This window comes from Asterias rubens (assembly GCF_902459465.1).
Source record: "Asterias rubens chromosome 8 unlocalized genomic scaffold, eAstRub1.3 super_scaffold_89, whole genome shotgun sequence".
Lineage (NCBI taxonomy): Eukaryota > Metazoa > Echinodermata > Asteroidea > Forcipulatida > Asteriidae > Asterias > Asterias rubens.
In genome coordinates, this window is record NW_022985693.1 from 1,299,604 (window position 1) to 1,327,503 (window position 27,900).

At 41.0% G+C, this 27,900-nt stretch overlaps 1 protein-coding gene across 5 annotated transcripts in view; it reads left to right on the plus strand.

The window, feature by feature from the left end:
- The window catches only part of LOC117305536 (protein furry homolog-like), a 55,651-nt gene that overhangs the window by 9,552 nt on the left and 18,199 nt on the right, over nucleotides 1–27,900 (plus strand). For all 5 annotated transcript variants that reach the window (XM_033790413.1, XM_033790415.1, XM_033790417.1 and 2 more), the window contains exons 6-40: nucleotides 2,204–2,234; nucleotides 2,571–2,701; nucleotides 3,408–3,570; nucleotides 3,874–4,056; nucleotides 4,305–4,508; nucleotides 4,867–5,160; nucleotides 6,057–6,361; nucleotides 6,911–7,051; nucleotides 7,297–7,492; nucleotides 7,668–7,835; nucleotides 8,328–8,417; nucleotides 8,760–9,034; nucleotides 9,546–9,710; nucleotides 10,418–10,597; nucleotides 11,036–11,093; nucleotides 11,478–11,569; nucleotides 12,118–12,296; nucleotides 12,936–13,096; nucleotides 13,964–14,074; nucleotides 14,736–14,914; nucleotides 15,315–15,547; nucleotides 15,898–16,145; nucleotides 16,517–16,654; nucleotides 16,771–17,135; nucleotides 17,606–17,704; nucleotides 18,200–18,415; nucleotides 18,790–18,890; nucleotides 19,429–19,614; nucleotides 20,274–20,514; nucleotides 20,783–20,993; nucleotides 21,112–21,210; nucleotides 21,434–21,683; nucleotides 22,567–22,787; nucleotides 22,970–23,080; nucleotides 23,605–23,802. In XM_033790413.1, the coding sequence (XP_033646304.1) occupies nucleotides 2,204–2,234; nucleotides 2,571–2,701; nucleotides 3,408–3,570; nucleotides 3,874–4,056; nucleotides 4,305–4,508; nucleotides 4,867–5,160; nucleotides 6,057–6,361; nucleotides 6,911–7,051; nucleotides 7,297–7,492; nucleotides 7,668–7,835; nucleotides 8,328–8,417; nucleotides 8,760–9,034; nucleotides 9,546–9,710; nucleotides 10,418–10,597; nucleotides 11,036–11,093; nucleotides 11,478–11,569; nucleotides 12,118–12,296; nucleotides 12,936–13,096; nucleotides 13,964–14,074; nucleotides 14,736–14,914; nucleotides 15,315–15,547; nucleotides 15,898–16,145; nucleotides 16,517–16,654; nucleotides 16,771–17,135; nucleotides 17,606–17,704; nucleotides 18,200–18,415; nucleotides 18,790–18,890; nucleotides 19,429–19,614; nucleotides 20,274–20,514; nucleotides 20,783–20,993; nucleotides 21,112–21,210; nucleotides 21,434–21,683; nucleotides 22,567–22,787; nucleotides 22,970–23,080; nucleotides 23,605–23,802 (6,223 nt within the window). The remainder of the gene's footprint in view (nucleotides 1–2,203; nucleotides 2,235–2,570; nucleotides 2,702–3,407; nucleotides 3,571–3,873; nucleotides 4,057–4,304; nucleotides 4,509–4,866; nucleotides 5,161–6,056; nucleotides 6,362–6,910; nucleotides 7,052–7,296; nucleotides 7,493–7,667; nucleotides 7,836–8,327; nucleotides 8,418–8,759; nucleotides 9,035–9,545; nucleotides 9,711–10,417; nucleotides 10,598–11,035; nucleotides 11,094–11,477; nucleotides 11,570–12,117; nucleotides 12,297–12,935; nucleotides 13,097–13,963; nucleotides 14,075–14,735; nucleotides 14,915–15,314; nucleotides 15,548–15,897; nucleotides 16,146–16,516; nucleotides 16,655–16,770; nucleotides 17,136–17,605; nucleotides 17,705–18,199; nucleotides 18,416–18,789; nucleotides 18,891–19,428; nucleotides 19,615–20,273; nucleotides 20,515–20,782; nucleotides 20,994–21,111; nucleotides 21,211–21,433; nucleotides 21,684–22,566; nucleotides 22,788–22,969; nucleotides 23,081–23,604; nucleotides 23,803–27,900) is intronic.

The following is a 27,900-nucleotide window of genomic DNA, read 5'->3' on the forward strand; positions in this document are numbered from 1 at the left end:
ACCAGGACTTAGCAAATGAGTTCCAGAAATTCTTTGTCACCAAGATTTCAGACATCCGCTCATCATTTTCATCAGTCCCTCACAACGTGCCGCAGACATTGCCACAACTTCAACCAGAGTGTAGACTATCTGTGTTTGAGCCTGCGACTGTTGCTGAGATTCAAAGGGTTATTATGAAATCTCCTTCAAAATCCTGTGAGCTGGATCCAGTGTCAACATCCATGATAAAGCAGAACATCAATATTTTTGTACCCTACATCACTAAGCTTGTAAACGAATCCCTCAGTTCCGGTTGTTTCCCCGATAGCCTCAAAGTTTCCTACATCAGGCCGCTCATCAAGAAACCAAACCTGGACAAGGAGATATTCCAAAACTACAGACCGGTTGCAAACTTAAAATATCTTGGAAAAGTCATCAAACGAGTAGTTTCATCATGTATTTCTGATCACATTCATACTTTCAACCTGTCCGACGTGTTCCAGTCAGCATACAAGCCTTTCCATGGGACTGAGGCTGCACTAGTCCGTGTGAGCAACGATATTCTCTCTGCAATGGACAATGGTAACGTTACAGCACTAGTCCTGCTAGACTTGAGTGCTGCTTTTTACACTGTCGATCACAACATCCTTCTCTCTCGGCTCCAGAATCACCTTGGCATAGAGGACACAGCCCTAGCATGGTGCAAATCGTATCTCTACAATAGAACTCAGCATGTATGTATTGGCACCGCGATATCCGACCCTGTTGTTTTGAACTACTCTGTGCCACAGGGGTCGGTACTCGGCCCGCAGTGGTTTACGCTATACACTTTACCGATTCGTGACATCCTGAAATTTAATCTGAGTTACCATGTGTACGCAGACGACACTCGGCTATACATCACGTTTAAATCTTCTCAAGAAAACGCCAATGCATCTATTGCAAGACTTGAGAAATGCATCCAAGAGATTCGACGTTGGACACAACAAAACTTCCTGAAGTTAAATGATGATAAGACAGAGTTCCTTCTATTTGGGTCACGTCAACAGTTAACTAAGGTTTCAGTGCCATACATCTCTATCGGTGATGCTCGGATAGCTCCCTCGCTGAAAGCTCGGAACTTAGGGGTTATTTTTGATTCATCAATGACACTTCAGCCACACATCAACAACATTGTTCGTTTGTCATCATATCACATCAGGAATATAGCTAAGATTCGCAAGTACTTGGACAAAAGTGCCACTGAAAAGGTCATACACACATTTGTTACTTCTCGTCTTGACAACGGCAATGCTCTTCTCTACAGTCTTCCTAACAACCAGATTTCCAGACTTCAACGGCTCCAAATTACTGCTGCCCGCATTGTGACACTGTCTAGAAAATCCTGTTCTATCACCCCCCATTCTGAAACAACTACACTGGCTCCCTATCTCTCAACGAATCATCTTCAAGCTGATGCTCATTGTCCACAAAGCTCTTAATGGCAAGGCTCCCCACTATATTTCTGAACTGCTTCAAGTTTACACTCCATCAAGGAATCTTCGATCAAGTTCTATGCTTCTCCTCATTGAACCCAAGTCTCGACACTCATGGGGTGACAGGTCTTTTTCTTTAGCCGCGCCACGCATCTGGAACTCTCTACCACTTAATCTTCGATCTTGTCTTTGTACTGCAAAATTCAAGTCTCTTCTCAAAACTTATCTTATGTCACAGGTTTTCAATGACTAATTTTGTTGTGTCTGTTTTTCTTTGTGTTGTGTTTTGTTTTTGTTTTGTTTTTGTTTTGTTTTTGGTTTTACTGCGCCTTGAACACCCAACAGGGTGGATATGTGCGCATTACAAGTCTTATTATTATTATTATTATTAGTACATAATACACCATTCAGTACCGATCATTGACGACTTAGGTCAAGAATATTCCAAATGCAGAAAAGCGCCCTCTGTTGTCGTGTTGCCTGTGAAAATGCAAGATGGCGGTCGACTGTTTTTTTTTTTTTCAACACCTGGTTGCATCTCTGATATCCCTCCCAAGTTTGAGGCATGTACTACACATATTGTGCTGGTATTCCTAATTGTTTCAAATAGCATATTTAATATTTGGTTGTGGCTTTTACCGACAGTTTAGAACTGGAGTTTAAGAAAAAATTTAACTTAACTTCAATGGTTTTTGTACATGTGTTGTGTGGTTTTTTTTTCACCAAAGTGTCTCTTAATTACTCCACAGGGAAAAAGACTATGTTTCTGAACGAAGAGATGTGAGTATACATTAATTGTGTATTGAATTAAGGCAACAAATGTATATGATATTGAGATGATATTGCTGGTAAGATAAATTATGCCTTCCAGTAAAGGTAGAGGTTGATAAGAATGTTGTGAACTTTACAGTAAGTGATGAAAATGGAAGTCTTGAAGTAGATTACCTTGTGTAAAAACTGATGATTGTATTTTTCTCCATAAGATGATCAGACTACTTATCAAAACGCTGAGTTGAAACCAACAGTTGTTTTCAGAACCACCCCAACTCATTTATAGATTATCATTCCATGGTGTAACTGCAAACCTTACTATATGGTATTTTTCTAATTGTCCAGTTGGCTGTCGACTTCCTGTACTGTCTGGTATTGATCGAGGTCTTGAAGCAGCTTCATCTCCATCCAGTTCCTGATATTCAACTCAATCATATTGAAACTCTAGCTTTTAAACATTTCAAACACAGAGACAGGTAAGTGGAAACACTCCGCTGGCCACTCTTTTAGGCTGTATACTCCTCAGGTAGTTGAGATGGTTAAGGAATTAATTAAGGCCCAGTGACCAGGGGTAAAAAAGTTGGAAGCACTTTGAGATGCCCTTTGGGTGTGAAAAGCCCTATATAAAAATTGGTTATTATTATTAAAGCTTTTTAGGGCTATGTCAATGAAGCAATGTACAGACAGCCAGTTGCAGGCAGTCTCCAAGAAAAGAATCCATTCACATTTAATGTTCTCACAATTATCTCGGGAATCGTGAGACATCAATAATAGTAATAATAATAATAATAAGACTTGTAATGTGCACATATCCACCCTGCTGGGTGTTCAAGGCGTAAACCGGCTGAAAACCTACCTGTATGCTACCAAAGTGGTCCCGTAGCATGCACTCTAGTTTGTTGCCTCCACGTTGATGCAAAAGTTGCCTCCTGTGTCAAGGCCCTTAGAAGTATAACCACAGTACACTAGTCTAAAACCATTCCTGATTGTCCATTCATTTGGTTTATTGCTAATGTAATGAAGTACAAAACATGCATGATAAAACCCAACTTTCCCCACCCCACCTCCACGAGTAAATCTTCTTTGCTGTGTTGATTTTGTTTTTGAAAACTTGTTTGCTTTTAATCTACTACTACAGAGTAGAAATGTGATTGATGAGATGTTTGTTTGATAACTATACAGCCTGCAGTCTGGACCGAATACAGAGAACTTTCATATCATAGCAGACCTTTATGCTGAAGTACTTGGTGTATTAGCTAAGACCAGATTCATGTCCGTGCGTAAACGCTTCCTAATTGAACTGAAAGAACTTCGCTCTGAACCACAGAATGTCCAAACTACACAGGTATATATCTTTTTGATTGTTCACAAACTTATTTTCGGAAAACACCTTTTAAAAAAAATTGTTGTAAATAACAAATTGTTTCTTATAAATAGTGAGAGCAGCGGTTTTCTCACTGTTATTCTAAAATTTACAACACGCTTACCTGGGCCCAATTTCATAAAGCATGTTAGCAGCTTTATTTCATAAAGCATGTTAGCTTTATTTTATAAAGCATAATGTAAGAACAAAACAAATGAAATGGAAGGCAGCAGTGTTAGTCTGTGTTCCAAGCTATTAAATGCTCTTAATTTGACTTGTGTCCAGGCTATCATCAGCTTGATCATGGGAATGAAGTTCTATAGAGTCAAGATGTTTCCTGTAGAGGATTTTGAAGCGTCATTTCAGCTGCTTCATGAGTGTGCTAATTACTACCTAGAAGTAAAAGATAAAGACATCAAACATGCTCTGGCTGGACTACTGGTGGAGATATTGGTTCCAGTTGCATCGGTAAGCTTATTACATGTTAGTCAGAAGCAGTTTAGTCTCCATTAATAGGCATGATATTCTTTCTAATTTAATCAGTATTTAGTTTGGGTTTTTAGCTTCTTTTTGGCTTCTAGGTACCTTAGGGTTTACGCACAATATATGTATGGGGGTTATAAAAACAATTATTGGCTGCTTTTACTTGAGCTATGGTTAAATCTAAAACTCCCTTGTTTAATATTAATCATTGTTACTCTGTGTTTTTCTTTCAGTGTGTTATGAATGAAGTGAATATTCCTGTGTTAAAGAACTTTGTGGATAAGCTATACCAGACAACTCTTGACCAGTGTAGTAAGAAGAAACATGCCTTAGCTGCCTTTCCTTTGCTAACATGTCTACTATGTGTCAGTCAGAAACAATTCTTTCTGTCTAATTGGTGTAATCTCCTCAATCTGTGTCTCACCAATCTCAACAAGGTGAGTCAAATTAATCTTTCACTGTCTTCATTTTTTGTTGTCAATAATCATTGCTGCGTCACTTGGATGGAAAGTAAAGCAGTTGGTCCAATGTGTTGTGTTATTTTGTAAAAGAACCCAATGCATTTATCGAAAAGAAAGGAGTTCACCCCCAAAAATTGGAAATTACTGAACATTGAAGCACCTTGAGCATCATGGATATGAGTGCTATATAAGAAGCCATGATTAATTAGTTAACAAATTTAAAAAAAGTATGTAAGGTAGAATCTACAAATTGTCAAAAATATACTTTAATTAAAAAATCTGTAAGTGTGGAAACAGTGGGTGTTAAATATTGAATGATGTTGATCCTTGACAGCATCGTGATCCTAAGATGTCTCGTGTTGCTCTGGAGTCCCTTTACCGCCTTCTCTGGGTCTACGTTATACGCATCAAATGTGAGAGTAACATGACAACCCAGATCCGCCTTCAGAGCATCGTTAATTGCCTCTTCCCTAAAGGATCTCGGAATGTGGTGCCAAGGGACACACCCCTCAATATCTTTGTCAAGATTCTTCAGTTTATTGCTCAAGAGAAGCTGGAGTTTGCCATGAGGGATGTGATTTTTGATCTCCTTGGAGTCACCAGTAAACAAAAAGTCTTGTGCCCAGAGGTAAAGAAATTATTATTCTGATCAATAACATGTATTTCATCCTAGCTTGTGTACTGCAACTCTCTTCATTCAATCAATCATTCATTGATCGTTGATGGTCTATAGACCTTATGCACATTACGTCATTTCAGTACGGCGCCCCCGCATTGAGGTCAAAACGAGATTGTTCATTGGTCAATCTATGTGCGTTTTGATTGTTTCGTCACCGTTTGACTTCAAAGATGGCGGCTGGATGACGTCAATGCATAAGGTCTATTCTTTAAAAAAATTCCATGGCAACCAAAAGCTGAATTGCATACAAGTCAAAAAGATAAAAAAGGAAAGCTATTCAAAAATGCAGACAAAAAAAGAAAAACAGTAAAAGTTTACTGTATATAATGTACACGTCTATATGTACGCGTCTAAAAATATAACCAAAGGTGAAAAACTTTGACTTCAAAAACTCCAAACTGTGTACTGGACTCATTTTTGCTGTCAATTACTCTCTCAGTCACAAATCTTCCCTGGTTACCCATCCAGCATCGTGTTTCATTTAAAGTCCTCTGGATGGTACACAAGTGTATACATAGTATTGCCCCTCAGTACTCACTTACTCATTAATCGGGCACGGCAGGACTCGGATCTTGTTAATACAAACATCTTGTTACCATTCCTAAGTTCTAAATTCCTTGTTTTTCAATATAGATCTAGACAATTGATAATGTGACAACTTAAAAAGGTCACCATGAAACTCCTTGTGTCTGTTACGCAACAAACATCCTTGTAGTTTTTATCATTATTAATAATGTTTCCAAACACTACTTGAAGATGGAAAATTGAAAAGAAAGTTTATCATGACTTAAGCATATTTAATTTCTTCATTGCATCACAGAGAATTATTCTGTTTTATTTCCAAGCGTATGAACATTGGTCTGAGGGCCTTTCTTGTAGTAGCTGATGACCTACAACAAAAAGATGGTGTCCCTCCAATGCCTACCACTACGCGCATCATGCCATCTGGTAACACCCTTCGTGTTCGGAAGACTTTCCTGAATAAACAATTAACTGAAGATGCAGCTAAGAGTATTGGTGTGTTGCCGTACTACCCAGGGATTCGGAAGGCAATGGATGGGATTATTAAATCACTGGATGCTGCAGTGGGTAGAGCGCTATTAATGACTAATGTACAGTGTCTCAACAAGGAACTGGATGATCTCATGACGTAAGAAATCAAACCAACTTTTTGCGAAATTGTATTCTTGTTTGCTTTTTTACCAAACAGTATTTTGGTGTACAAAATGCATTACAAAGCAGTTTCATATTGTATTTCATAATTCATTAACTGTTAAACCTAAAAAGCAAACAGATTGGACACCCCTGTATACCCTGTTCCTTTAAGCCCCTTGTGATATTTCTTTTAGATACATAATACATGTTCACCTGATGTTGTTTAAAGTATACTTTAGTTTTTTGGAACCTCTTGATTGTTCTAATCCTAAATAAATTTAGATGTACACAACATAACTAACATCTGAAATCAGATCGCTCATTGAGATAAAAAGAACACACAATCTGAGAAGCGTTATGCAGTGACACTTCTCAGATTCAATTTTTGGAGCTTAAAAACTGTTTTCTTTTGACATAACCACATTATTTTGAAGTAGCATGATTCTCATAATGTCTTATACTATCAAACTCTGCTGTGGACTTCTAACCCATTGACATTAGTTTTAAGAGTTCTTACCAAACGCATACCTTCCCTTTATTACAGGAGTGAACGTCGGCCTAAGATAGAGTTATTTCGTACCTGTGTTGCAGCCATCCCTAGAGTCATTCCAGATGGTATGAGTAGGAAGGATCTACTAGAGTTACTGGCTAGATTGACAGTACACAGAGATGATGAACTTAGGGGGTATGTCAGTGATCTTGTACACCAATGATTTTTTTTTTGCAGTTATTTATATTTTTACACTCTAGTAGCCTTTCGTCATTTTTTTCGCCATACATCGTAATACATTGTAATCATGTAATTAGAGTTGTATTGATTTAGCTCATTGATCACTTTGAGTTCAGTCAACCTCATGGTTTCTTTTCATGTTTCGATGTTCTATATTTCTTGCAACATTGTTGTTTACATACTTTGTTTCCTTTCCACAGTTTGGCTTTTACATCATTGCAAAATGTAGTGTTAGACCTCCCAGAGTGGAGGGATGAGGTGCTCAACTGTTTCATCAATTTCATCTTACGAGACATTGCAGATACTTTCCCTCTGATCCTGGAGAGTGCCCTCAAGATGCTACTTCAGCTTCTGTCTCAATGGAGGACAGCAGTCCAGAGCAAGGAGCAGGAGAAGGTCAGTCCTCAAACTTAACCAATTCTTATTCAATTTTTAATTTTTAAAATCTGAGTTTGAGTTGCTCCTGGCTTAGTACGTGGTTACCAAACGGTTACCTTCCCTTTAACATTTAAACATAGTTTCTACTTAGTTATAATATTCCTATCCTACATTTTTCACCATTGATTGTTAGGTGCAAGTTAAGTCCCCATATGAGCGTAATCCTCATGCCAGTATATTGAATACTGCAGAAGGATTTGCTGTGGTCTTCCTCTGTAGCTGTCGTCCATTGGTTCGACGTCTTAGCTACTTCCTCTTGAAGGAAGTACGTGCTCTCTTTGGCATTCTGGGTTACTCAAGGGTAAGTGAAGTCTTTTGAAATGCTTTAAGATAATGAAATGGCCTGTTTTCTTGTATATGATTTACGACTTAATGACATTTAGTTCTTTCCTTATTTGAAATTATAATCAGGGATGAGAAGTTTTAGGCTTTTATCTGAAGTCAGACTTTTTAACTCAGCTGGTGACGAAAATCAGCCAATATTTTTCCCCCATATAAAGAAGTTCTGCTTTTTGATGTAATTTCATTGGCTTAGGACACTGTTCCTAAAAGCTTTGGGAAATGTAAACCCCAGGTTTACCAAAAGGTGGTAATGCCATCATTTCAACGCGCCTCCTGAAGGTTGGATCCTAGTTTCAGACCTTTTTGTCAGCAATGACTTTTACCCCTGGATTATTCAGAATTTATTCTGAGATGTACTTGATATCAAAAGTGTCAAACTAAAATGTTAAGATCAGTCAATAGTGATAACTTGAAATGATCTTTGATTATGTTTGATTTGCTGGATCTTTAGATTGATGATGATGCTGTTATTGATGTGGTAGACAGAGCTTGTCCTGGTGTAGTGGACGGATTTGTCAATCAACTACCGCCAGCTGAAAAGGTGAGTCCATTTTTCTTATATAATTAATTATTCGTCAAAATGGATTGCCCAAACTGGTCAACAAGTTCCGAGTCCAAACTGGTAAATAATTTACTTGTATGAAGTCATTCCTTGCTTAGAGAATTTTCAGAGTTGGTGACTCTTTGAGGTTGGTTATTTTGTTATCATAAGTGTATATTGTTCAAAGTAAACTAAAACAGGGAGACCGACAACAAATGGCTAGATAGCTCTTTTGGCTAGATAGCTCATTTGGTAGAGGGCTGGCATGGTAATTCGGAGGTCTTGTAAGTTTTTCATTGTTCAGCCCCAATTTATTAAAACCTTTGCTTTCAATTCCAACAGGCCACCATTACCGCTGTGTCTAACATTGATCTCCATTGGGTCGTTGAACGTTCCATCAATCAATGGTCAGGCAGTACATATGAATCAACTCCTAGTGATTCTATGAGTAAATCGTTATCAAGTCGTGGTATGGGCGGTTTCAATCCATGGATCACATGCTTAGCAAGGTTCTTCGATAGTAACTGCTTACCACATTTCTGCCCTGCAGCAGTAAGTTTAGCCTGGCCTGTTGTACATACAAGACTGACACAACTCTACACCCATATTGACCCAAAGTAAGTTGATTCATGTTTGTTAGATCTGGGGCCCTATTGCACAAAGCTGTTAAGCAGAAACACTGCATGACAAACTTTTTTGCAAAAAAATTAGTGGGGCACCAGTCAGAACAATGTAAACTTAATGCAATTTTGGCTGGTAACTAGTTTCTGCTAAATTTTTGTGCTTACAGGTTTGATTAAAATGGGCCCTGATACGTTGAGTCATGCAGATGTAAAATTATGCTCCCTTGTCTTGATTAACCACTATCTCATTCTAGTTAATCAAATTAAAACCCAAATCAATATATTGTTTGAGAGTTGACTAGATGTAGCCATTGAGTTTGGTTGCATCTTATTTGTCTTAAAGACGTTGGTAAATAAACGTCTTAAAAGTGTTTAGTCAGAATTGTTTCTACTCCTTTCATATATGTGGACTGTTCATCAACGTCTATACCTTTACATGTTTCCTCTGTTCATTCTGTGTTGAATGGTTGTGTGTAACGACATTATATTCTTTGATTCTATTCAGTGCACCATCTGAGGGTCGTACTTCCATCCGATCCAAGAAGACTTTAAACCCTATGGATGAGAATATCTCCTTATGGAGGAACTACTTAGTATTTGCTTGTAGCTGTGCTCCACCTTGTGCTGGATATCAAACACCAAGACGCTGCATGTCGCCTGACCCAACCAGGTACAATTCAGAAGGTCATAAAAAGTGTTTTCCGCATTATGTTTGGATCTAGGTATACAGGTTATGATGATACACTCTCTGAATTCAATTTAACTTCTCTCCAAGAAAGAAGGCAAAATCTATTACACTGGTTTGGGAAGAAAATATTCAACTCCAACACATTTTGTTATCTGCTCCCCCAATTAGGAACAGTACAAGAGTTGTCAGGTCCAGTGCACAAGCTTCCTTAATTGTTTCCTTTTGCAATGTAGAGACAGGTAGGATTTCACAAAACGCTAGGATTAATCCTGTCTCAAGGTAGGATGAGTAACACATCCTAACTAAGAATGGGTTTGATGCGTCCTAACGTCTTTAGCTACGGAACTTAACTTGACCTTAGCCCTAAAGGTAATCCTAAGTTAGGAAGAGTTTGGTGAAATCGACGGCAGGTATTCCTTTACAACAATGATCATCTTGCTCGCTCCTCGTTTGTATTTTTCTAGTCTCAAGTCAACTTCTTTTTCAATTTGCTGTGTATGGCTAAAGCCATTCGGCTCTTGTTTTTGTTGTATTTTTGTAATTTTATTTTGGTAATATTTTGATGCAATTTTTGTTCTTTTTACTTTGTACAAAATGTCTATTTTATCCCCAATGCAAAAATAACATTGATATCCAATCAATGTTGAGTGGGAGACTAATCTTATTTGATCTGCTTCACACCATCACAGCGGCACCATTGGTGAACCATCACACATGGATAGATCAGAGGTCAAAGGTTACATCCTCTCACCAACAGTATCAGCTGGTACGCTGTTCAAGATGCTAGTACCATTGATAAAGTGTGACAACACGGATACCAGGGAAGCTGTAGTCAATGGACTGGGCTGGACAAACAATGCTGCACTCAGGTAAATTATTGTTTGTTTGTATTGCTCTAAAATCTCTTATTTATTACAGATGGAACCTTACAAGTTTTTTTAATTACCTAACCCTGAAACTTTATAAAAGTATGTAGAGCAGGACAAGTTTACCCTTAATACCCCAACATGTCCTTCGGATGAGACAGAAGCTGTAGGTCCTGTGTGTTGTGTAATGCACGTAAAAGAACCCAGTGTACTTAGCGAAAAGAGAAGGTGTTCCTGGTTTGATCCGCAGCACCTTGTAAAACCATCACATTGTGCTATAAAGGAATAGTTCAACATACCTTGCAAAATAAAACCACTGAGCGCTTTGATATGCCCATAGGGGTATGATAAAAAGCTTTATAAGAATCTAGTAATTTTATTTATATTATTATCATGTCATTGATTAATGATTAATGTGTAATTCTGGATTGATTTATCCAGAGATCTATTGGATGAGCTGCAAATCTTCATCAAAGATGCAGTGGAGAGAAAACAAGAGGTAGGTTGACATGATTCTAGAATCTCTTTCACACAGAAAGTTGAGTTAGTAATAGTATTGCCATAGTGATTTGTATTGTGACAGCGCACTTCCCTTAGTAATAAAGACTAATTCTCAGTTAAGATCAATCTAGCTAAATAGCTAAGATTGATCTCAATACTGTGGTCCACTACTAAGAAGTTTAAAAATTATGTCCAATGCTTTAAATAATTATTTGCTTCAGCTAGTGTATTGGCCACTCAGTAGAGGTCTATTCTAGAGGTCAATTCTTGAGGTTATCCCGAGGTCAGTAGGTCAGTTATTCGTCATTGCAAGATGCGTTATCTAGGCATAGAAGTTGTCTAATGGTACCTTCTTTTGATTTAACTCCTTGGTCAATCTTAGAATATGAGAAGGAAGAGGAGACGAGATTTCCTTCGTGTTCATCTCATCCGTGTCTTTGAACTTCTTGCCGAGCATGGAGTTTTCAAGGAAAGGTAAGTTTGGATCAAGAATCCTCTAGAGAACAATCTGGGCCCAATGTCATAGAGCTGCCTAAGCAAAACAAAATAGCTAAAACCAACAAAATTATTCTTACCAGAGTAAGGTTAACAGTCGAGTCACTTGCACCCAGTTTGTCACTGGTGTCCTTTCAATTTTTTTTGTGTTCGACCCCAGCAGAGTCTTTCCTGAAGGCTTAAAAAAGACTCTGCTATAAAGACTCTGCTAGGATCAACAGCTTGTTCTGTCTCTTCTAACATTTGTAAACAACATTTTCTGTTGAAGGCCCTCAATGAAATTGAGCCCTGAAAAAAATTATTGAACTGTGTGACAAAAATATTAAGTTTCAGTAGTTTCATTTGGTTTAAACAGATAGAATAGACTGAATTAAATAAAATTTACCAAGTCAGTCTTCAAATTTTCCCTTGTGGTTTGTTACTTTCAATAATCATCAAGAGATCAATACTGTTAAAATATTTTTTAAAGTAATTTGCATGTTTGGTAAACTTCAATATTTTCTTCTGTCTTTTTGTGACTTGTGTAGTTTCAGTGGTAGTTTGAACAAGGATGGTCAAGCGTTACACAATACTTCAGTTTTAGCTGAATACATTGAAGGGATGCGTCTAGTTCTAGAGACAGAAGGTGATAAAGACTCGCCTACTTTACATGAGATCAGACTTCATTACAGTGGGTTAGTCAGCAGACTCATTAAGAGCATTCCAGGTAAGCTACTCAATTGTAGTAACACGTAAAAGGCAGGATGCACTTTTGGTAATTCTCAAAGACCAGTTTTCTCACTTGGTGTGCCCCAGCATTTGCATAAAATAACAAACCTGTGAAAGTTTGGGCCCAATTGATCATTGAAGAGGCAAGAAGAAAATGAAAGAAAAAACACCCTTGTTGCATAGAATTGTGTGTTTTCAGATGCCTGAAAAAGGCTTCATGCTTAAAACCTTTCACAGATTATTTTCTCTGTGTGAAAAATTACTTCTTTCTCTAAAACTACATTAACATAAAGAATGTTGTTTTTTACAACGATTAACATTTTATAAAATCTACAGCAACAATTAATATTTGGAATAATTACAGAAGGTGTACCCTCCCTTTAACGGTCAGTTTGTAAAATGTGTTGCGGGTTTGATATGAAGATTACATCGTCTTGTCTGAATTATGTTGAAACCCAAAGTGAAATATTCCTCCAGTTTATATGCATCTTATTGTGTAAGTTTGCCCTATGCTTTGATTTCAGACATTTACTACCATTATGTGTGTTTCTAATATGCTTGATAATCTATTTGTATATTGTGTATTCATAATGTGTATTTCTAAGTATCCTTTGCTTTCTTCCTTTTTGACTGTTAGCTGAGAATCGTTTCAACGTCCTACCTAAGGATGTACGTTACAGTGTATTCTTCCTGTGTGGATCTTTGTGTCGTAAGCTGGGTGTGACATATGGTGCTGTAGATAGAAGCCCAACATACAAAGATGAACCAATTACTGACCTGGAGATGGAAGCTTTGCAGGTACACACATTATTTGACTCTTTCAATGCATTGACCTACAACTAGGCCCCATTTCATAAGGCTGCTTAAGCAGAAAAAGTAGCCAAGCACAACAAAATTACTCTTAGCAGAATAACATGTCCAGCCAAAATACAATTTCACATGCACCATTTGTGACCGGTATCCTGTTTGTTGCCATTATCATACAAAACCATTCACATATGAAATGATGAGTCGACTTGAGTGGACATCTTTGAACATATTATTGGTTCTGAGAAGCATTGATATACACATAATGAATGTTTATGAGTGCAATGGTGCAAATATGTTCATGAGTTGAAAGATGGAATGTTCTATTCAACGAGGCGGAGCCGAGTTGAATGGAACATTCCAGCTTTCAACGAATGAACATATTCGCACCATTGCACGAATGAAAAACATTCATTATTTGTTTTATATAACATCCAAGTAGATCTTTGTCATTTTGATTGAAAGATACAACTTTCAAAACAAACAAAGCGTAGGCCTCCAATTTTTAATTGTAGAAGACGAATGCTAGTAATTTTACTAATATGCCTTGCTGCGTTACCGAAGACAACGCGCACGCAGTGATGTTTTTACTCAGCTTTTTCGTTCCATCCGAAAAGTACCATTGCACGCTGGCAGCGTGCAATGGTACTTTTCGGATGGAACGAAAAAGCACGGTGAGTGACTCAGCGTGCAATGGTACTTTTATTTGCTATCACGTGACGTACAATCCTCCAATCAAATGGCAAGGATCTGCTTGGGTGTTATATAATATGAATTAAGTGCCATTATTTCAGTCATGGAGTGTTGTTGTGTTTGTTATTAGTCATGACATGATTTACTATTGACTGCTATTTACAGGCAATGTGTGGTCTACTAGTGTGTGGTGAAGTGTTTGATAGTAATGCTCTATCTCAGGAAGGGTACCTTTATACCTGGCTGGATAATCTGCTCAATTGCAATGATGAAAGGGTAAGCATAATGTTTACTTGCAGTCAAATGTTTGTGATTGATTCAGATGACAACACTGACCATGCAGTCTCCCCTGTCAATATCAATGCAACAATTTTTTCTCATGTTTGCCTAGTCTGAACACCTGACATCACACGGTGAGGCTTGTGAGTTGCGCCAGCCTTGGGCTTATGTCAATCCCCTTTCACAGGGAGGTTTGCAGTCAAATCATATGTACATATATACAACATAATTACATGTGTGTACACACAAACATTATGCATGCTGGATGCTGCCTACGGAAAGTGCAGCTGACAAACATCACCTCGGACCAATCAGAACACAGATACGGAAATCTTATGTCATAGCATGTTTATTTAATGAAATCATTGTATCCAATGAAATCACTGGTTCTGTAAAAACTAGTACTTGTCTTTAACCTTGCAAATGATCATATTTCACATATTTTACTAGAAACCTTACTTGATAGACATTTTATGTCATTGTATCTCTGACATATTTGTTTATATATTGAGATGATTGTGCTGTATAAGTATGCAAGTAAGGTGAGCTATAATGCAATCTAAGAAAACTGTTGTGAGTAATGGTAGCTCTGAGAAGAGCCGGTTTGTGCTCGATGTTTCAATAAGTGTGCTCTGACTGTCTTTGTTTATTTCTTCAGGTTGTTCAGCTGGGCAAAGAGACAGTCCTCTTACTCCTACAGAACAATCCTCAACAGCCAATGGTGTTAAGATGGGCTATATACAGATGCTACACAGGACCAGTACAAGTAGCCAATGGTTACTTCCAAGCCATGGCAGCAGTCTTCAATAACTCTAGAGAAGTAACTAGTAATCATAGGTAGGTTTTATTACAAGGAAGAATGGTTGAATCATTACTAATATATCAAATGGCCTTGCAAAAAAGGCTCTGTTATTTTTGACCTAGTAAGTTTTTGTTGTTCTATCCATGTATTCCAATTTATAAAACTCAATCCCATTTAAGGCTCCTTGTTTGTGCCTTTCTGACTTGTTGTTTGTAGCAATGCCATGCAACAGTACTGCCAAGCAATGCAAGTCCCATCTCCCAACCAGTTAATTTCCAGTATTCTTCCACATCTAAAACTGAAACTTCCATTCTTGTCTTCTCTCTATTGGTTCTTGGCTAGTACAGTAATTAAGCTGCTTTTCTAAAAGAATCCTTTGCTTCACAGCCAGAATAACTAATTAAATGAACTGAATGTTGTATTTGATTTATACAGTGAGTACCCATGTGAGGTGATCCCTACACTGTGTGTGATTCTCTTCAAGACGGCAGATCCTTACAGCATGATTCGTTGTACTGCACTGCAGCTCCTACAGGTGCTGGATAAACGCTTCTTTGGCTCAGACATAGTAAAGAGTACCATGCAAGCAACGCACGGCAAGACACACAAGATACTGTCCCATGAGCTGGCTAGGCTGCATCCTGAACTTACTCTTACTGTCTTCTCTGGTTAGTAGTAACAAATTGTTCTTTTCAATCTTTTTAAAGACTATAAAGTCCGGTTCATACAACATGCGAATGTGATGTGAATTTGACGTCACAGATTGGCAATAAGTAATTCGGAAGTGTTAAATCTGCTTAACTCCTGTAAAACATTTGCAGCAAAAACAAGGCTGTGTCGTCAAAAGTCGTCATTTCGCAGGAAGTATGAACCGGAATTAAGACTTTTTACTTTAATTCTTGTAATTTTTTGGGGGGCTTTGTTCTCCATTTTTTCTGAAATGTATCCAGATTTTGTCTTGACAGTTTCTTTTTAAATTCTTATTGTTTCTTTCTGTCCATTTGTTATGAATGTGCAGAGATCACGGAGCGTTTTGAGTCTGCACCCTTAAATCACCGTAAAGTGATGCTGGAGATCCTCTTACCATGGTTGTATAATGTAGAGCTAGTCGGTGAACCTAACAAGGATATTTCCAGTATCTCTAGACATGAGAGAGATATAGATCCTGAGGATCAAGATCATGGTAGTCCACTTAAGACATGTGGTTGGGGATCTAAACAAGCTTCAGATATTGTACTCAATAATCTCTTCTTCATAACATCAGAGGTAAGAAAAGCTCTTATAAAATGCATACTCAATGTTTTACAGCTTTTGAAAAGGCTTTACTTTATCATTCTTTTACCTATCTATCTACAAATGTGGCGGATCAGAACACCCCTTTTTTGTGTTCATTCATAGTAATGTTCCATTCCTTACACTCCCTCTGACTTCAATTGTAACTTACCACTTTCTTTGTAAAGCTAATTTGCCAGCCAAGTCGTGGCGCTCTCAGACACGTTCCATATAGTCACAGAGGACTCCACCTTTACTGAACATGTCATTTATTCCTCTCCATGTTTCAGGTAATTAGATCTTTATTATTTTCCTTCTAGTCAACTAATTTCAAAGTATGTTTTTATTTGTCAATGTTTGTGCAGTATGGAGATGATCACTCCCAAGGGTTAGAACAGCTATGGGCAGCCCTCTGTAGATGTTGGTCTGGTAACCTGAGACACATCCTGACGTACCTCATGACCTTGGCTAGTATCATGACTAACCCTGACCTCTTACCATATGTAAGTATTAAGGGCTTGGATGAGATGAATCTGGAGAAATATTTGATCATTTGTGCTAAGCTGTAGACCTTTGCAAGTATTGTATTTATTAACAAACCTATCCTAATGTTCCATAGGTAAAGAATGTCATGACATTTGTGGCCCGTGCAAAGCCCCAGAAGCTCATGGATGAACTCATGAAAGAAATGTTTTCCATCGAACTTGTCAACTCCAGCGTGGAGCGCACTGAAGAAGTACCTTACTTCCAGCTTTTTAACCAGAATAAGTTCACTGCTACCTCCCCTGAAATGGGAAGTGCTGAGTCCCTCCCAGATAAACTTAAGAAGGCAGACATGGGTCGTATCATATTAGAAAAAGGGACAGTTGATAGAAGGAGCAGTGGAGGGGCATTGGAAAGAGCATCAACACCACAGAGTAGCAAGTCACTTCCATCTCAATCTTCCTCACAAGACATTTGGAAAGAAAGAGATAAATCTGACAGGTATGAAAAGTAAACCCTTGAGTAGTAATTCTGTTTAGTTTGATTGCTTGTCTTCACCACACATTGTGAATCTTATGCAAAGAAACCTTTATCTCATCAGACTACATTTCATTCTCTTTAAGTGGTTGAGAGCATCGAATTCAAGTTCTGATGGTTAAGTCATCGGCGTGTTTGTTAGAATCCCAGTCATGACAATTGTGTCCTTGAACAAGATACTTTACTATAATTGCTTCTCTTCACCCAGCGCTATAAATGGGTACTTGCATGGGTAGAGGTTGATATCGTGTTTGAGAAAGCCTGCGGAGCACAAAGGTAGCCCGGGCTGTATACTCACCTGGGAGCTAAGGAAGATTACAGGAATGTTGTTTGACCAATGACCAGGGCACTAATGAAAAGCACATTGATACATTATTGTAAAATGTGCTGTATAAAAACTATATATAAATATTATTATTATGGTTCATCTTCAGCTCCATGCATCACAGTAACAGCAGTCTTGCTACATTGACTAGTACCTCAACACACAGCAGTGAATCCACTACCGGGCTAGGCGTGGTTGAAAAACCAAGGTAAGTTACTTCAATCTTATCTATTTGATACAAAGCTTTGGGAATAACCTGTGCCCAATTTCATAAAACCTGGAAGCATAAAAAAACTTAATAAGTACAGAAAAAATCTTGCAAAACAGAAATTGGTTATCAGCCAAAATTCAATCAAGTTGACATCTTTGCAACTGGTGCCCACTCATTATTTTGCGTAGCAAAAAAAATTGTTAATCAGTATTTTCTGAAATTGGGCCTTGCTGTACACAGCTCCAATACATCTCAATGAGTAACATACTGTAAGAGCTCTTTACTGTCGTTACAAAAACCTAAATTTTTTGTAAATATGGAATAAAACCCTGGGGTAATTTTGATTCGTGTAGCCGGAACCCCTTGGACCTTGGTGTAAAAAATTCCCAGGACCTCCCCGAGGTTCTATTCCACGGGGATGAGAGATACAGTGTGAAAAGGGCTCAAAAATGGCAGGTGAAATAAAACGAGAGATACATTTCTTTTCTTCAGGCTTTCTCCAGCAATCAAAGAAGAGAAGGAAGAGGAAGAGACTTCATCTGTTATTAAAGTGACTCAATCTTTACAAGATCAGTTTGCTAATTGGAGGAAGCACTTCTTGACCCAGAATGCTGTTCTACCTCTACCGGTACCTGATGAGGTTTACTGTGCACCTCTTTCTGATTTTATTGATGACATTGAGGCACCTCCATCAGGCTCTCTATTTAGGTGAGTCTTTGAGAGTCAATTAGACAGTTGTAATGATAAAAGCACAACGGTTTAAGTTATACCGATTGATTTACAAAAGCATTACCAGTTGATTTACTTCTTAATGAATGCATTTCTTAAGTGCTATGAGCGCTTATCTGTGGCAGATACACTTGCTTTGTAAGTGTTCATCATTATCATCATCTGTTAATACCTGTTAGTGGCAGATATTCGCTGTTTGATAATGAATAGCTCATGCTATCATGTTTATCTGTCAAACTCATAAAACAATGTTAAGATACCTTTTTCTTTTAATCTGATGACCTATTTATTTTACTTTCTTCCTCTGAAATTACCTAATTGTCTTCCTAATTCAATTGTTGTTCTTGTTGAAGGTGCAACCTTGCCACTGTGTTGATGACAGATTTAGTATCAGAGAAGCTCGACATTGATTGGTCAGTTCATTTGCCACAAATCTTACATGTGTTGTTTCTGGGTAAGTACAAAAATTAGCAAACCAGAATATGGTTACCAGCCAAACTACCATGTCACATGTACAATTCATGGCTGGTATCCTGCTTTTTTTTGCTTAGCAGACATTTATTATGCAATACTTTCTGCATAAGCAGCTCTATGTAATTGGGCCAAGGAGACTGCTGGAATCTGACTGGAGAAAGGTTTAAGTGCAATGATCCGTGAAGACATGTCACATCTCGGCACACTCTAACCCACCAGCCACTCATTTTCATACACAATCGCTATTCTAAATCTGAATTATAAAGTCAGCTAGGCATCCTAACGGAAACATCACACCAATTGTTTGTGTATAGAAGACAATAAAGAAATTTCAGTTTTAATTTCACATGCAAGGCTCCAGTCAGGTCCAAAGAGGTGAAAGGCAGGGCAGAAACCACTGAGCCAACCTGACAAATTTGGTCATCAACGTCATCTGTTGAGATTAATTGCTGGTGTTGGGATTGGATGATGGAATTTACAGACCAAAGACTAATGTTGAATTTCTTGTTAATTTGCAGGTTTGGACCATTCTTGGCCTACAGTACATGAGCATTGTAAGAGACTTTTGCTCAACCTACTGATAGTTTTATCTCCGCATAATGACTATGTGTACATTGCTCAAATGCTTCTCTCACATCAAGTCATCAGTGATCTTCATGCCTTGACTGAGCCTATCATACCACTCAAAGAATACAACTTTACAGGTGAGTTCATGGACAGTGTTTAGGAAGGGCTATAAACAATCTCATTATAAAACCATATCAAAATACGTGGATATGGCTATGGCTAAAACTGTCGCTAAGGGCATCTTATACAAATGATGACATGGCAATCCAGTAATAGCCATGGTTGAAGCTGCCAATTCTGACATGGCCTTGGTCTAATAGAACCCAAATCTTTTTGCAATGGTCACTTGGCAGAACTATTTAAGATTTGTAATGTGATGTTCCCAGTGAATGTTTAGGTCCCATGGCCTTGGTCTGATAGAACCCAAATCTTTTTGCAATGGTCACTTGGGCACAATTATTTAAGATTGCCATTGTCTGGGGAATGCTTAGGTCCTATGCACTAAGCTTATGTATGAAGACACGGAAACACTTTATCAAAGTATTTCTGGCACATTTTTTACATATGTTGAGTCATTTGCAACAAGCAGCGTAGCCCAAGCATCAGGGCCCAATTTCATAGAATTGTCACTTACAAAAGCAGGGAAGCAGAAATTTGGTGCTCGCTCAGTAAGCGAAGAATGGTGATTGTAATCGCAGAATTTGGTAGTAAGCAGAGCCATGAAATTGGGCCCTGACAATACTTTATAAAAGTATTTAAGCATTTAAACTATATGTCTATGCATTGTTTGATTCAGGTGGCATCGTCTCCAACTCTAGCAACCATCCAGCTGATAACATCCCGTCTGACCTTCAAGACTTAATTGGGCTAGGATCAACTACTACCATCAGTGCAGGGTCTACTATCTCAGTATCTAGTGCTGGTAGTGCAGCTACAGTCATTCCATGTGGGATTAATGGCTCTGTGCAGATCAATGTGGACCACCTTAGAGGAGATGATGAAACTGCTAAAGCATTGATTGAATTTCTAGTCACACGGTAAATCTTTTAAACAAATAAAACATGATTCTATTCAGTTTAAAATTACTTAAGCTACATGTATAAATTATTTTGAACAAAATTAAAAAATTGATCTCTGCTACTCATTCATTTTTAAACAATTGATATCAGATACTGTTCAAGAATGCTTTCAATCTCGATAGGATGGGGCTAACATGCCACCAAGGGTCTTCAAAGTTATTTTCTTCACCCTGGTTTCACTACCTGTCTGAATGATAACCATGATTTGTTTATGATCCATCAATAGGAAATGTCGCCCTCTGTGGTCCTGTGAGGAAATAACATCCAAGGTCTTCTCAATCAAGAGTGCTGAGCAGATTGAGACATTCTTACGTCATGTCGTGAGAGTCTTTCAAGGAAGTGTTCGTGGTGCACATCTAGAGCAACGTTGGTCTCAGTTAGCTCTCTCTATGGCTTTATCATGCCCTTCAAGACATTATGCTGGACGCTCTTTTCAGGTAGGACTAAATAATGTACAGCGATGAGAATAAGTCAATATGTCATGAGAAACCTAAGTTACAAATTGATGTCCAGTCTATTGCATTTGATGTAACCCTAGTACAATGTTGTTTACAGATCTTCCGAGCATTGAGTATGCCACTGACATCCAGAATGCTCTCAGAGATCCTGTCTAGACTGGTAGAGACTGTAGCAGAACAAGGAGAGGAAACACAGGTATGGTAACTAGACTTCTCTTATATTTAGCACAGTACCTAGTTATGCGCAAAAAAGGCCCACTTTCTTTCCGTTTTGCCTCACTTGATAGTAAAGTCACATGGACGCCACAGTCTGACAAATTTCCCTGATGCTTTTGGGAATTTATTGAAAACTTCTGTATTTCATTACCCCATTGTAGCGCACAGATAAACATAAATGTGTTATGCAATTTCCTTTGTAGGGCTATGTGACTGAAATTCTACTGACTTTGGAATCTTCAATTGATGTCCTTGCCTCTGAGTTGGTTTTCTCTGATCATCGTGAACGATGTAAGACAGGTTCATCACGCAAGAATGACTTCCGCAAGTCCACTAGTAACCTGTATAACATCACTGGCAATGCTTGTGGCTATGACAACGTAAAGCGTCACTCCATAGCTTCAGCTAAGATGATGGAAAATGCTGCTAATGCAGCTAACAATGGAGCAACAGGTCAGTCAATGCAAGATAAACTTTTTATGAAACAACTTTTGTTGTGTATTACTCGTACTATGTAATCATAACGCACTTGTCTACCTGACTACAACACAAGAGCAATTATGTTAATATTATTCAAGTTGAAGGAATTTGACAGAACACAGTGTCCATTAAAAGAAGTAAACATAATGTATAATGAATTATGCAATGTGGTAATTTATACAAGTTGTTTGCTTGCAAAACTTACAAAAGTTATATAGCTATTTGGTAAAATTTATTGATACCACTTATTTATGAAGCAAAAATTAGCAAGGAAGCTCATCGCAGAGAATAAAAGTTATTCAATATTTTGTCAGGCAACCAGATTCTGCTAAGCAGCCTCATGAAGTTTCGCTTACCTATTAGTTTCAAACCAAATGCAGAATTTGATACTTTGCATGGTGGGATTACAATCAAGTGAGGTTTGCAGTGACATGTAATTCACTCTCTATGAGCTGTGATGGTTCAGAGAAAAGCTGTTAGTCAACACCTCAACATTTTGATCAGTGTGTTCTGATCGTATTCAAAAGAGTACTCCGCAAACTTCACTTGATGAAACTAAAACGCCTTCAACACGTTTGGCAGAGCTGCTAACTATCCCTAATTTGCACAGAATTCCCTTAAAATAATCAAACTTGCCCACGTTCTGTTGAACACATTTAAAAAAAATTCCTGGTTATGGAAACTTTTCCTCTGTTATGTTGAAAAGAGTTTTTAACATTTCCCTGATTATGTACAACATTTCCCTGATTGAAGGATAAAAATGATGGCAGCTCTGCTATCAGTAACTTTCTTTAATCACATTCTTTTTTAAAGTTTTTTTCTGATGCCAACTTTATTTATGACTTGCTCATTGTAGAGATGAGACCCTACTCGGAACACAGAGCACGTAGTAACACGGCCAGTGAGATTGATAAACCACGCTTCCCTCGATCTCGTAGTACTCAGTCAATCAAGATGGGTGAGAGTAGTTTTGAGGATCGACTCAATCTTCTTTCTCAAGTCTTCTGGATCTTTGTTTCATTACTGGAGTCTGACTATGAGTATGAGTTCCTCATGGCACTGCGCTCACTTGATAAGGTACTTTTTCACCTTTTTTTGATCGTTTGTCTTTTTACTAAAGATATACATCTTAAATCAATCATGGACACAGTGAGTTATTGAAACCTGGTGTTTTAGCATAATTTAACAAACTATAGTTTTTTTGTAAATGCTAATAACCCCTTAAAAACAATTAACCTGTTGATATCCACTCTTCGCAGTTAATGAAACATCTTCCATTGGACCGTAGTGAAGTCAAGAACAAGTTAGAACATGTGTTATCTCAGCTCAAGTGGGAAGGCTTTCCTGGTCTACAGGCCTTACTGCTGAAGGTATTGTAGTTTCTTGCTTCTGTTAAGTCACCATTTTGTTTGTTAATTGTTACATTAAATACAGTTGTTATACTGAACACACATTTGTCATTTGGTTGGTGGAAAATGTGTCACTTGCTATACTTTATTTTGCCATGTATACAGCTGTGACACTCCTTTAATTTAATAAGGGACTCCTATTTGGCTATTTATTGGAGGTTTTTACAGTAGCATTTCCAATAATGCTTGTTCCCATGTCCAAACAAGGCAAGCTGTGTCACAGCGCTTTATGTTGAAGCCATCCACATTGTTTGGAAGTTTTTAAGATAATTTTGAGTGTTGGGTGGATTAGTTTTTGTGGTTATTGTGATTGAAATGACAAGGATCAATTTGTGAGTGATGTAGAAGAAATGTTGATTGTGATTAATTCAGGCATTGTTGCTGCTCGGTGACATCTGGCTTTCGTAGTCCAGATTTCACCAAGTACTTTGTATAATATAACTTGTTTATAAGTCACAATTGAAAGACGTTGTTGTTCTCCACAGGGTTTTACATCTTCAGTGACTAGTGACCTGACTCTCTTACTGGTATCCAGACTGACAGGATGTACCCACCTTCGTGTGATTGATCCTACACAAGCAGCGGGCTTCCCTTTGAACATTGTAGCACTCTTACCCTATCTCATTCAGCATTTTGATTTGCCAGATAAACTGGCCATGGAAATAGCACACAATATTGGAAAAGTAAGTGTAACTGTACTGTGAATGTTTTTGTATTCTTGTCTACATAGGTTTTAACTTTTAGTGCAATTATAGCCAACCAATGGAAGCAACATTTTGATTAGAAAATCTTGCTGTGTATTTGTCATTTATCAGTAAAACAATAATTTTGTCAAATAAAATCTTAGAAAACCACAGTCTAGGTCACTCTACTTACCTGTAGAGCAAATTACTACAATTGCATATTCCCTATGCGCCGCTAGGTAACACTAAGATTTTTTACAACAAGTGCAACAGCGCCCTCCATCGCCCAGTGCACACCGGCGCGAACGCCATGCGCAATCGCCCTCTTTCTCTCTTAGCTCCGAACAGGTGACACGTTAATTTTTTAGGCTCCCTAGAAAATTGTTACTTTCCGTTAAACCGAGTCTCTTTGAGATATAAAATACACTGTGTTATTTTATTATTGTTACTTTGATAAAGACGTGTTTGTAGAGTGTGTGTGTCGTCTTTATTAATTTTCTTAGTTAATAAAATGAGTTCTAGAAAGGCAGGGAGGGGTCGCACTGTCGCTACCGGGGATACTTCCCTTTCCCCGGGACAGCTCGACTCCTCGGGGGGCTACGCCGTTGACGGTCCGTCGACGGCGCAGTCCTCCCAACCTTCACAGCCCCTGCGTGCTGCGTCGGTTGTGGACCCCGCTGACTTCGGGGAGAACATTTCCCGTTCCCCCTCGTCGGTCAGTGTCCAGGGGTCCAACCTGTCTAAGGGTAAACGCCCGGTCACAAGCAAGAAAACAAAAATTCCTGCTACCCGGGCCGTTTCCAAGAAGAATAAGGCAGGCAAAGGAAACCCCGTTTCGGGGCCTTCCACGCCTGCCGCTAAGCCACCCACTGGCCTACTGCGGACGGAGGGGGTCCCCCCTCCGCGTGTCTCAGTACGCCACTCCCCATCCAGTCCAACCGAATCTCCCTCGGTGGCCGTGGTGGGGGACGGGGTTGGGTTTGCCGACCGTAACCCGGCCGCTCATGCCATCGGGCTGGGCGCTCTGGCGGTCGGTAGGCAGATTGCCAATGCCGAGCCGGCGAACTGGGGTTCCCCCGGTATCCCGCGCTCGGTGTGTCCGTCCTCATCCTCGGGTTTTACCCGTTGCTCTGGGGTCCCCGTGACACAACCCTTGTCCGAAGGGACATCTGAGGCCACCCCATCCCTTTCTTCCCGCCGAGGGAAAAAGGTCAAAAAGGGGAAAAGGTCACGGCACTCTTCGAGCTCCAGTGATTCCTCCCACAGGGGCAAACGTCACCGCGGTGACTCGCTTTCACGGGCCGACTTCATGGAGGCCTTTCAAGCGTTGACCGCCACCCTGGCGGGCAGGTTGGTACCGGTACCGGTGCCGACACAGACTCGTGTCCCAGCGGTATCCCTGGCCCCTGTGGGGCCACCTGTGACCGCCAGGACTGTAACATCCCTGTCGGGGGTCAGAATTTTCTGATTCGGGTTCAGCTATGGGCCATGATGATAGTACTGGGCACTCGCCCGGGACGAGTCATCCCCCTGGGGACGACTCGTCCCGGGAAGAGGACGAGTTGTCCGCTATGCAGCGGTTGTCAATTCGTGAGACTGAGTTGCGGCTCGTTCAGCGGGACATGATCCGAGCGCTGAACCTGCCGGCCGTGGCCGACCCCCCTCCTTCTGAACGACAGTCTTTCAAGAAGAGGTCGGGTCCAGCTCCATCGGCCCAGAATACATTTCCGACTCTGCCCCTGGATCGTGTTTGCACGGATCGTATGGATGCAGTTATGCAGGCAGGGAAATGGCGGGCGCATGCTTCACGCACTGAAGCTTACTATCGTTTTCCCCAAGGGGATTTTGATAAGTATTTTGCAACGCCCGTTCTCCCAGATTCGGCATCGGATAAACTCACTGCCGACCGGGGGGCTACTTCCTCCAAACGTCCCTTCGCCGATAAGGCCCGTGGGAAATTGGAGGAAGTGGCTAAGAAGTTGGACTCAGCCTCCCGTTTTGGGATGCGGTCCACTTCTTTCTTGTTACTCCTTTCCGAGTATTTGGCCTTGGGCGCTGACGGCGACTCGGCGGTTCCCGCCGATCTCGTGGTCGCTGCCCTGCACTGCCTTGATGATGGCTTGAGGACCATCCTGGACCAGTTCTCACGTATTTCCGCCCTGGCTACGTCTTCCCGTAGGGCGAACGTGTTGGACGCACTGTTCCTTCCTTCAGTAAGAGCGCGCAAGCGTCTTGACGCCTTGCCGCTCACAGGTCCCGACCTTTTTGCGGGCCAGTTCCAAGAATCCATGGAAGCTGAGGCCAAGCGCATCAAGGCGGCGGATAAGATTAATTTGAAGAAACCGGCTGCGCCGCAGGCCAAGGCGAAGAAGCAAGCCTCCTATACCATCCCACGGCGTCAACCTCAGCGGCCCGCCCGTGGTGGGTTTCGCGGCAGGGCCGACACTCAATCTAGTGTCCGAGCCGCGCCGACCCAGATGGGACACCAGCGCCCTCAATCGGGGCGGGGTTTTCCAAGCCAAACCCCCGATTCCCGGGGGCATGGCGCAAGTGACTCGCTTGCCTCAAGGCGGCCTCCCACCGACGGACCCGTGGGGGGCCGCCTTCAGAAATTTCTGGGGTCCTGGGGACAGGTTGTCTCCGACCGGTGGGTCCTCGAGACACTCGAGTACGGCTACGCGCTCGAGTTCACGGGGACCCCCCCCCCCCCCCCCCCCCCCGTCGGACATGATAATTCGGCCCACGCCGATTCCGTCCGACATGGGAAAGCGGTTGGCTCTCGAGGGGGAGATTTCCTCCCTCCAGAAACGAGCAATTTACGCCGCTCCCATGCAAGGGGCGCGGACGGGTTTCATGTCCACCTTCTTCCTGGTTCCCAAGAAGGAGGTGGGCGAGTGGCGCCCCATCTTAAACCTGAAACCCCTCAACAGATTCATACGTCCGCAGCGCTTCCGTATGGAGACGCTGCGGACCATTCTCAAATCTATCGTCACACCCGCCTGGGGGGCGAGCTTGGACCTGAGGGACGCGTACCTCCACGTGCCCATCAGGCCCGAGGATCGCAAATTCCTACGCTTTATGTACAACAGCGTCATGTACGAGTTTGCGACCCTGCCCTTCGGGTTGTCCACTTCGCCCCGAGTGTTCACCCGGGTAGTGAAGACAATCGGGGCTGCTCTACGGAGGCGCGGGGTCATGATATTCATGTACCTCGACGACTGGCTGGTAGTGGGGCCATCGCGGGCGGCGACGGATGCGGCACTCAGGCTCACCTGGCGCCTCACTTCCGAACTTGGGTTCCTAGTGAACACCGAAAAGTCGCACCCGATACCCTCGCAGACCCCTACCTTCCTCGGAGCGGCTCTCGATCTCCGCCCACCGAGGAGACTAGCCCGCCCTACGGAGGACCGCGTACTGAATCTTCTTCAGTGCGTGTCCCTCTTTCTCCCAGCGGCTGTGGCTCCGGCAAGGGCTTGGCTCAGGCTCCTTGGCCTTATGGCCAGCATGGTGGACTTGGTGGATTTTTGTCGACTCCGGATGCGGCCAATCCAGCTCCATCTGCTGTCTTTTTACCGCCCTCGACACCACCCTATCCACCTGCCGGTACCCACTACGCCCTGGCTGATCCCGCACTTGCGGTGGTGGCTGGACGAGGCCCATCTCACTCAGGGGCGCGTGTTCCGCCCCCCTCAGCCTTCGGTGACCATCGTCACCGATGCGTCACAGCAGGGCTGGGGGGCGACCCTCCACCCGCGCCAGATCGCGGGACAGTGGGGCCCGGAACACCGCTTGTCCCACATCAATGTCCTAGAGTTGATGGCGGTCTTCAATGCCCTTCGGCATTTTCAGACTGCGGTGTCGGGACGCGCGGTGCTCGTGCGGTGCGACAATACCACGGTCGTGGCTTATGTCAACCGCCAAGGAGGCACCCGGTCGGCGCAGTTGTGCGCCCTGACTTGGGAGCTCCTTCACTGGTGCATCCGCCAGTGCGTTGCTCTGTCGGCAGTCCACATCCCGGGGGAAGAGAATGTGACAGCCGATGCCCTCTCCAGGGGCTGGATTGCCCCGACAGAGTGGTCCTTGCTCCCTCAGGTGGCA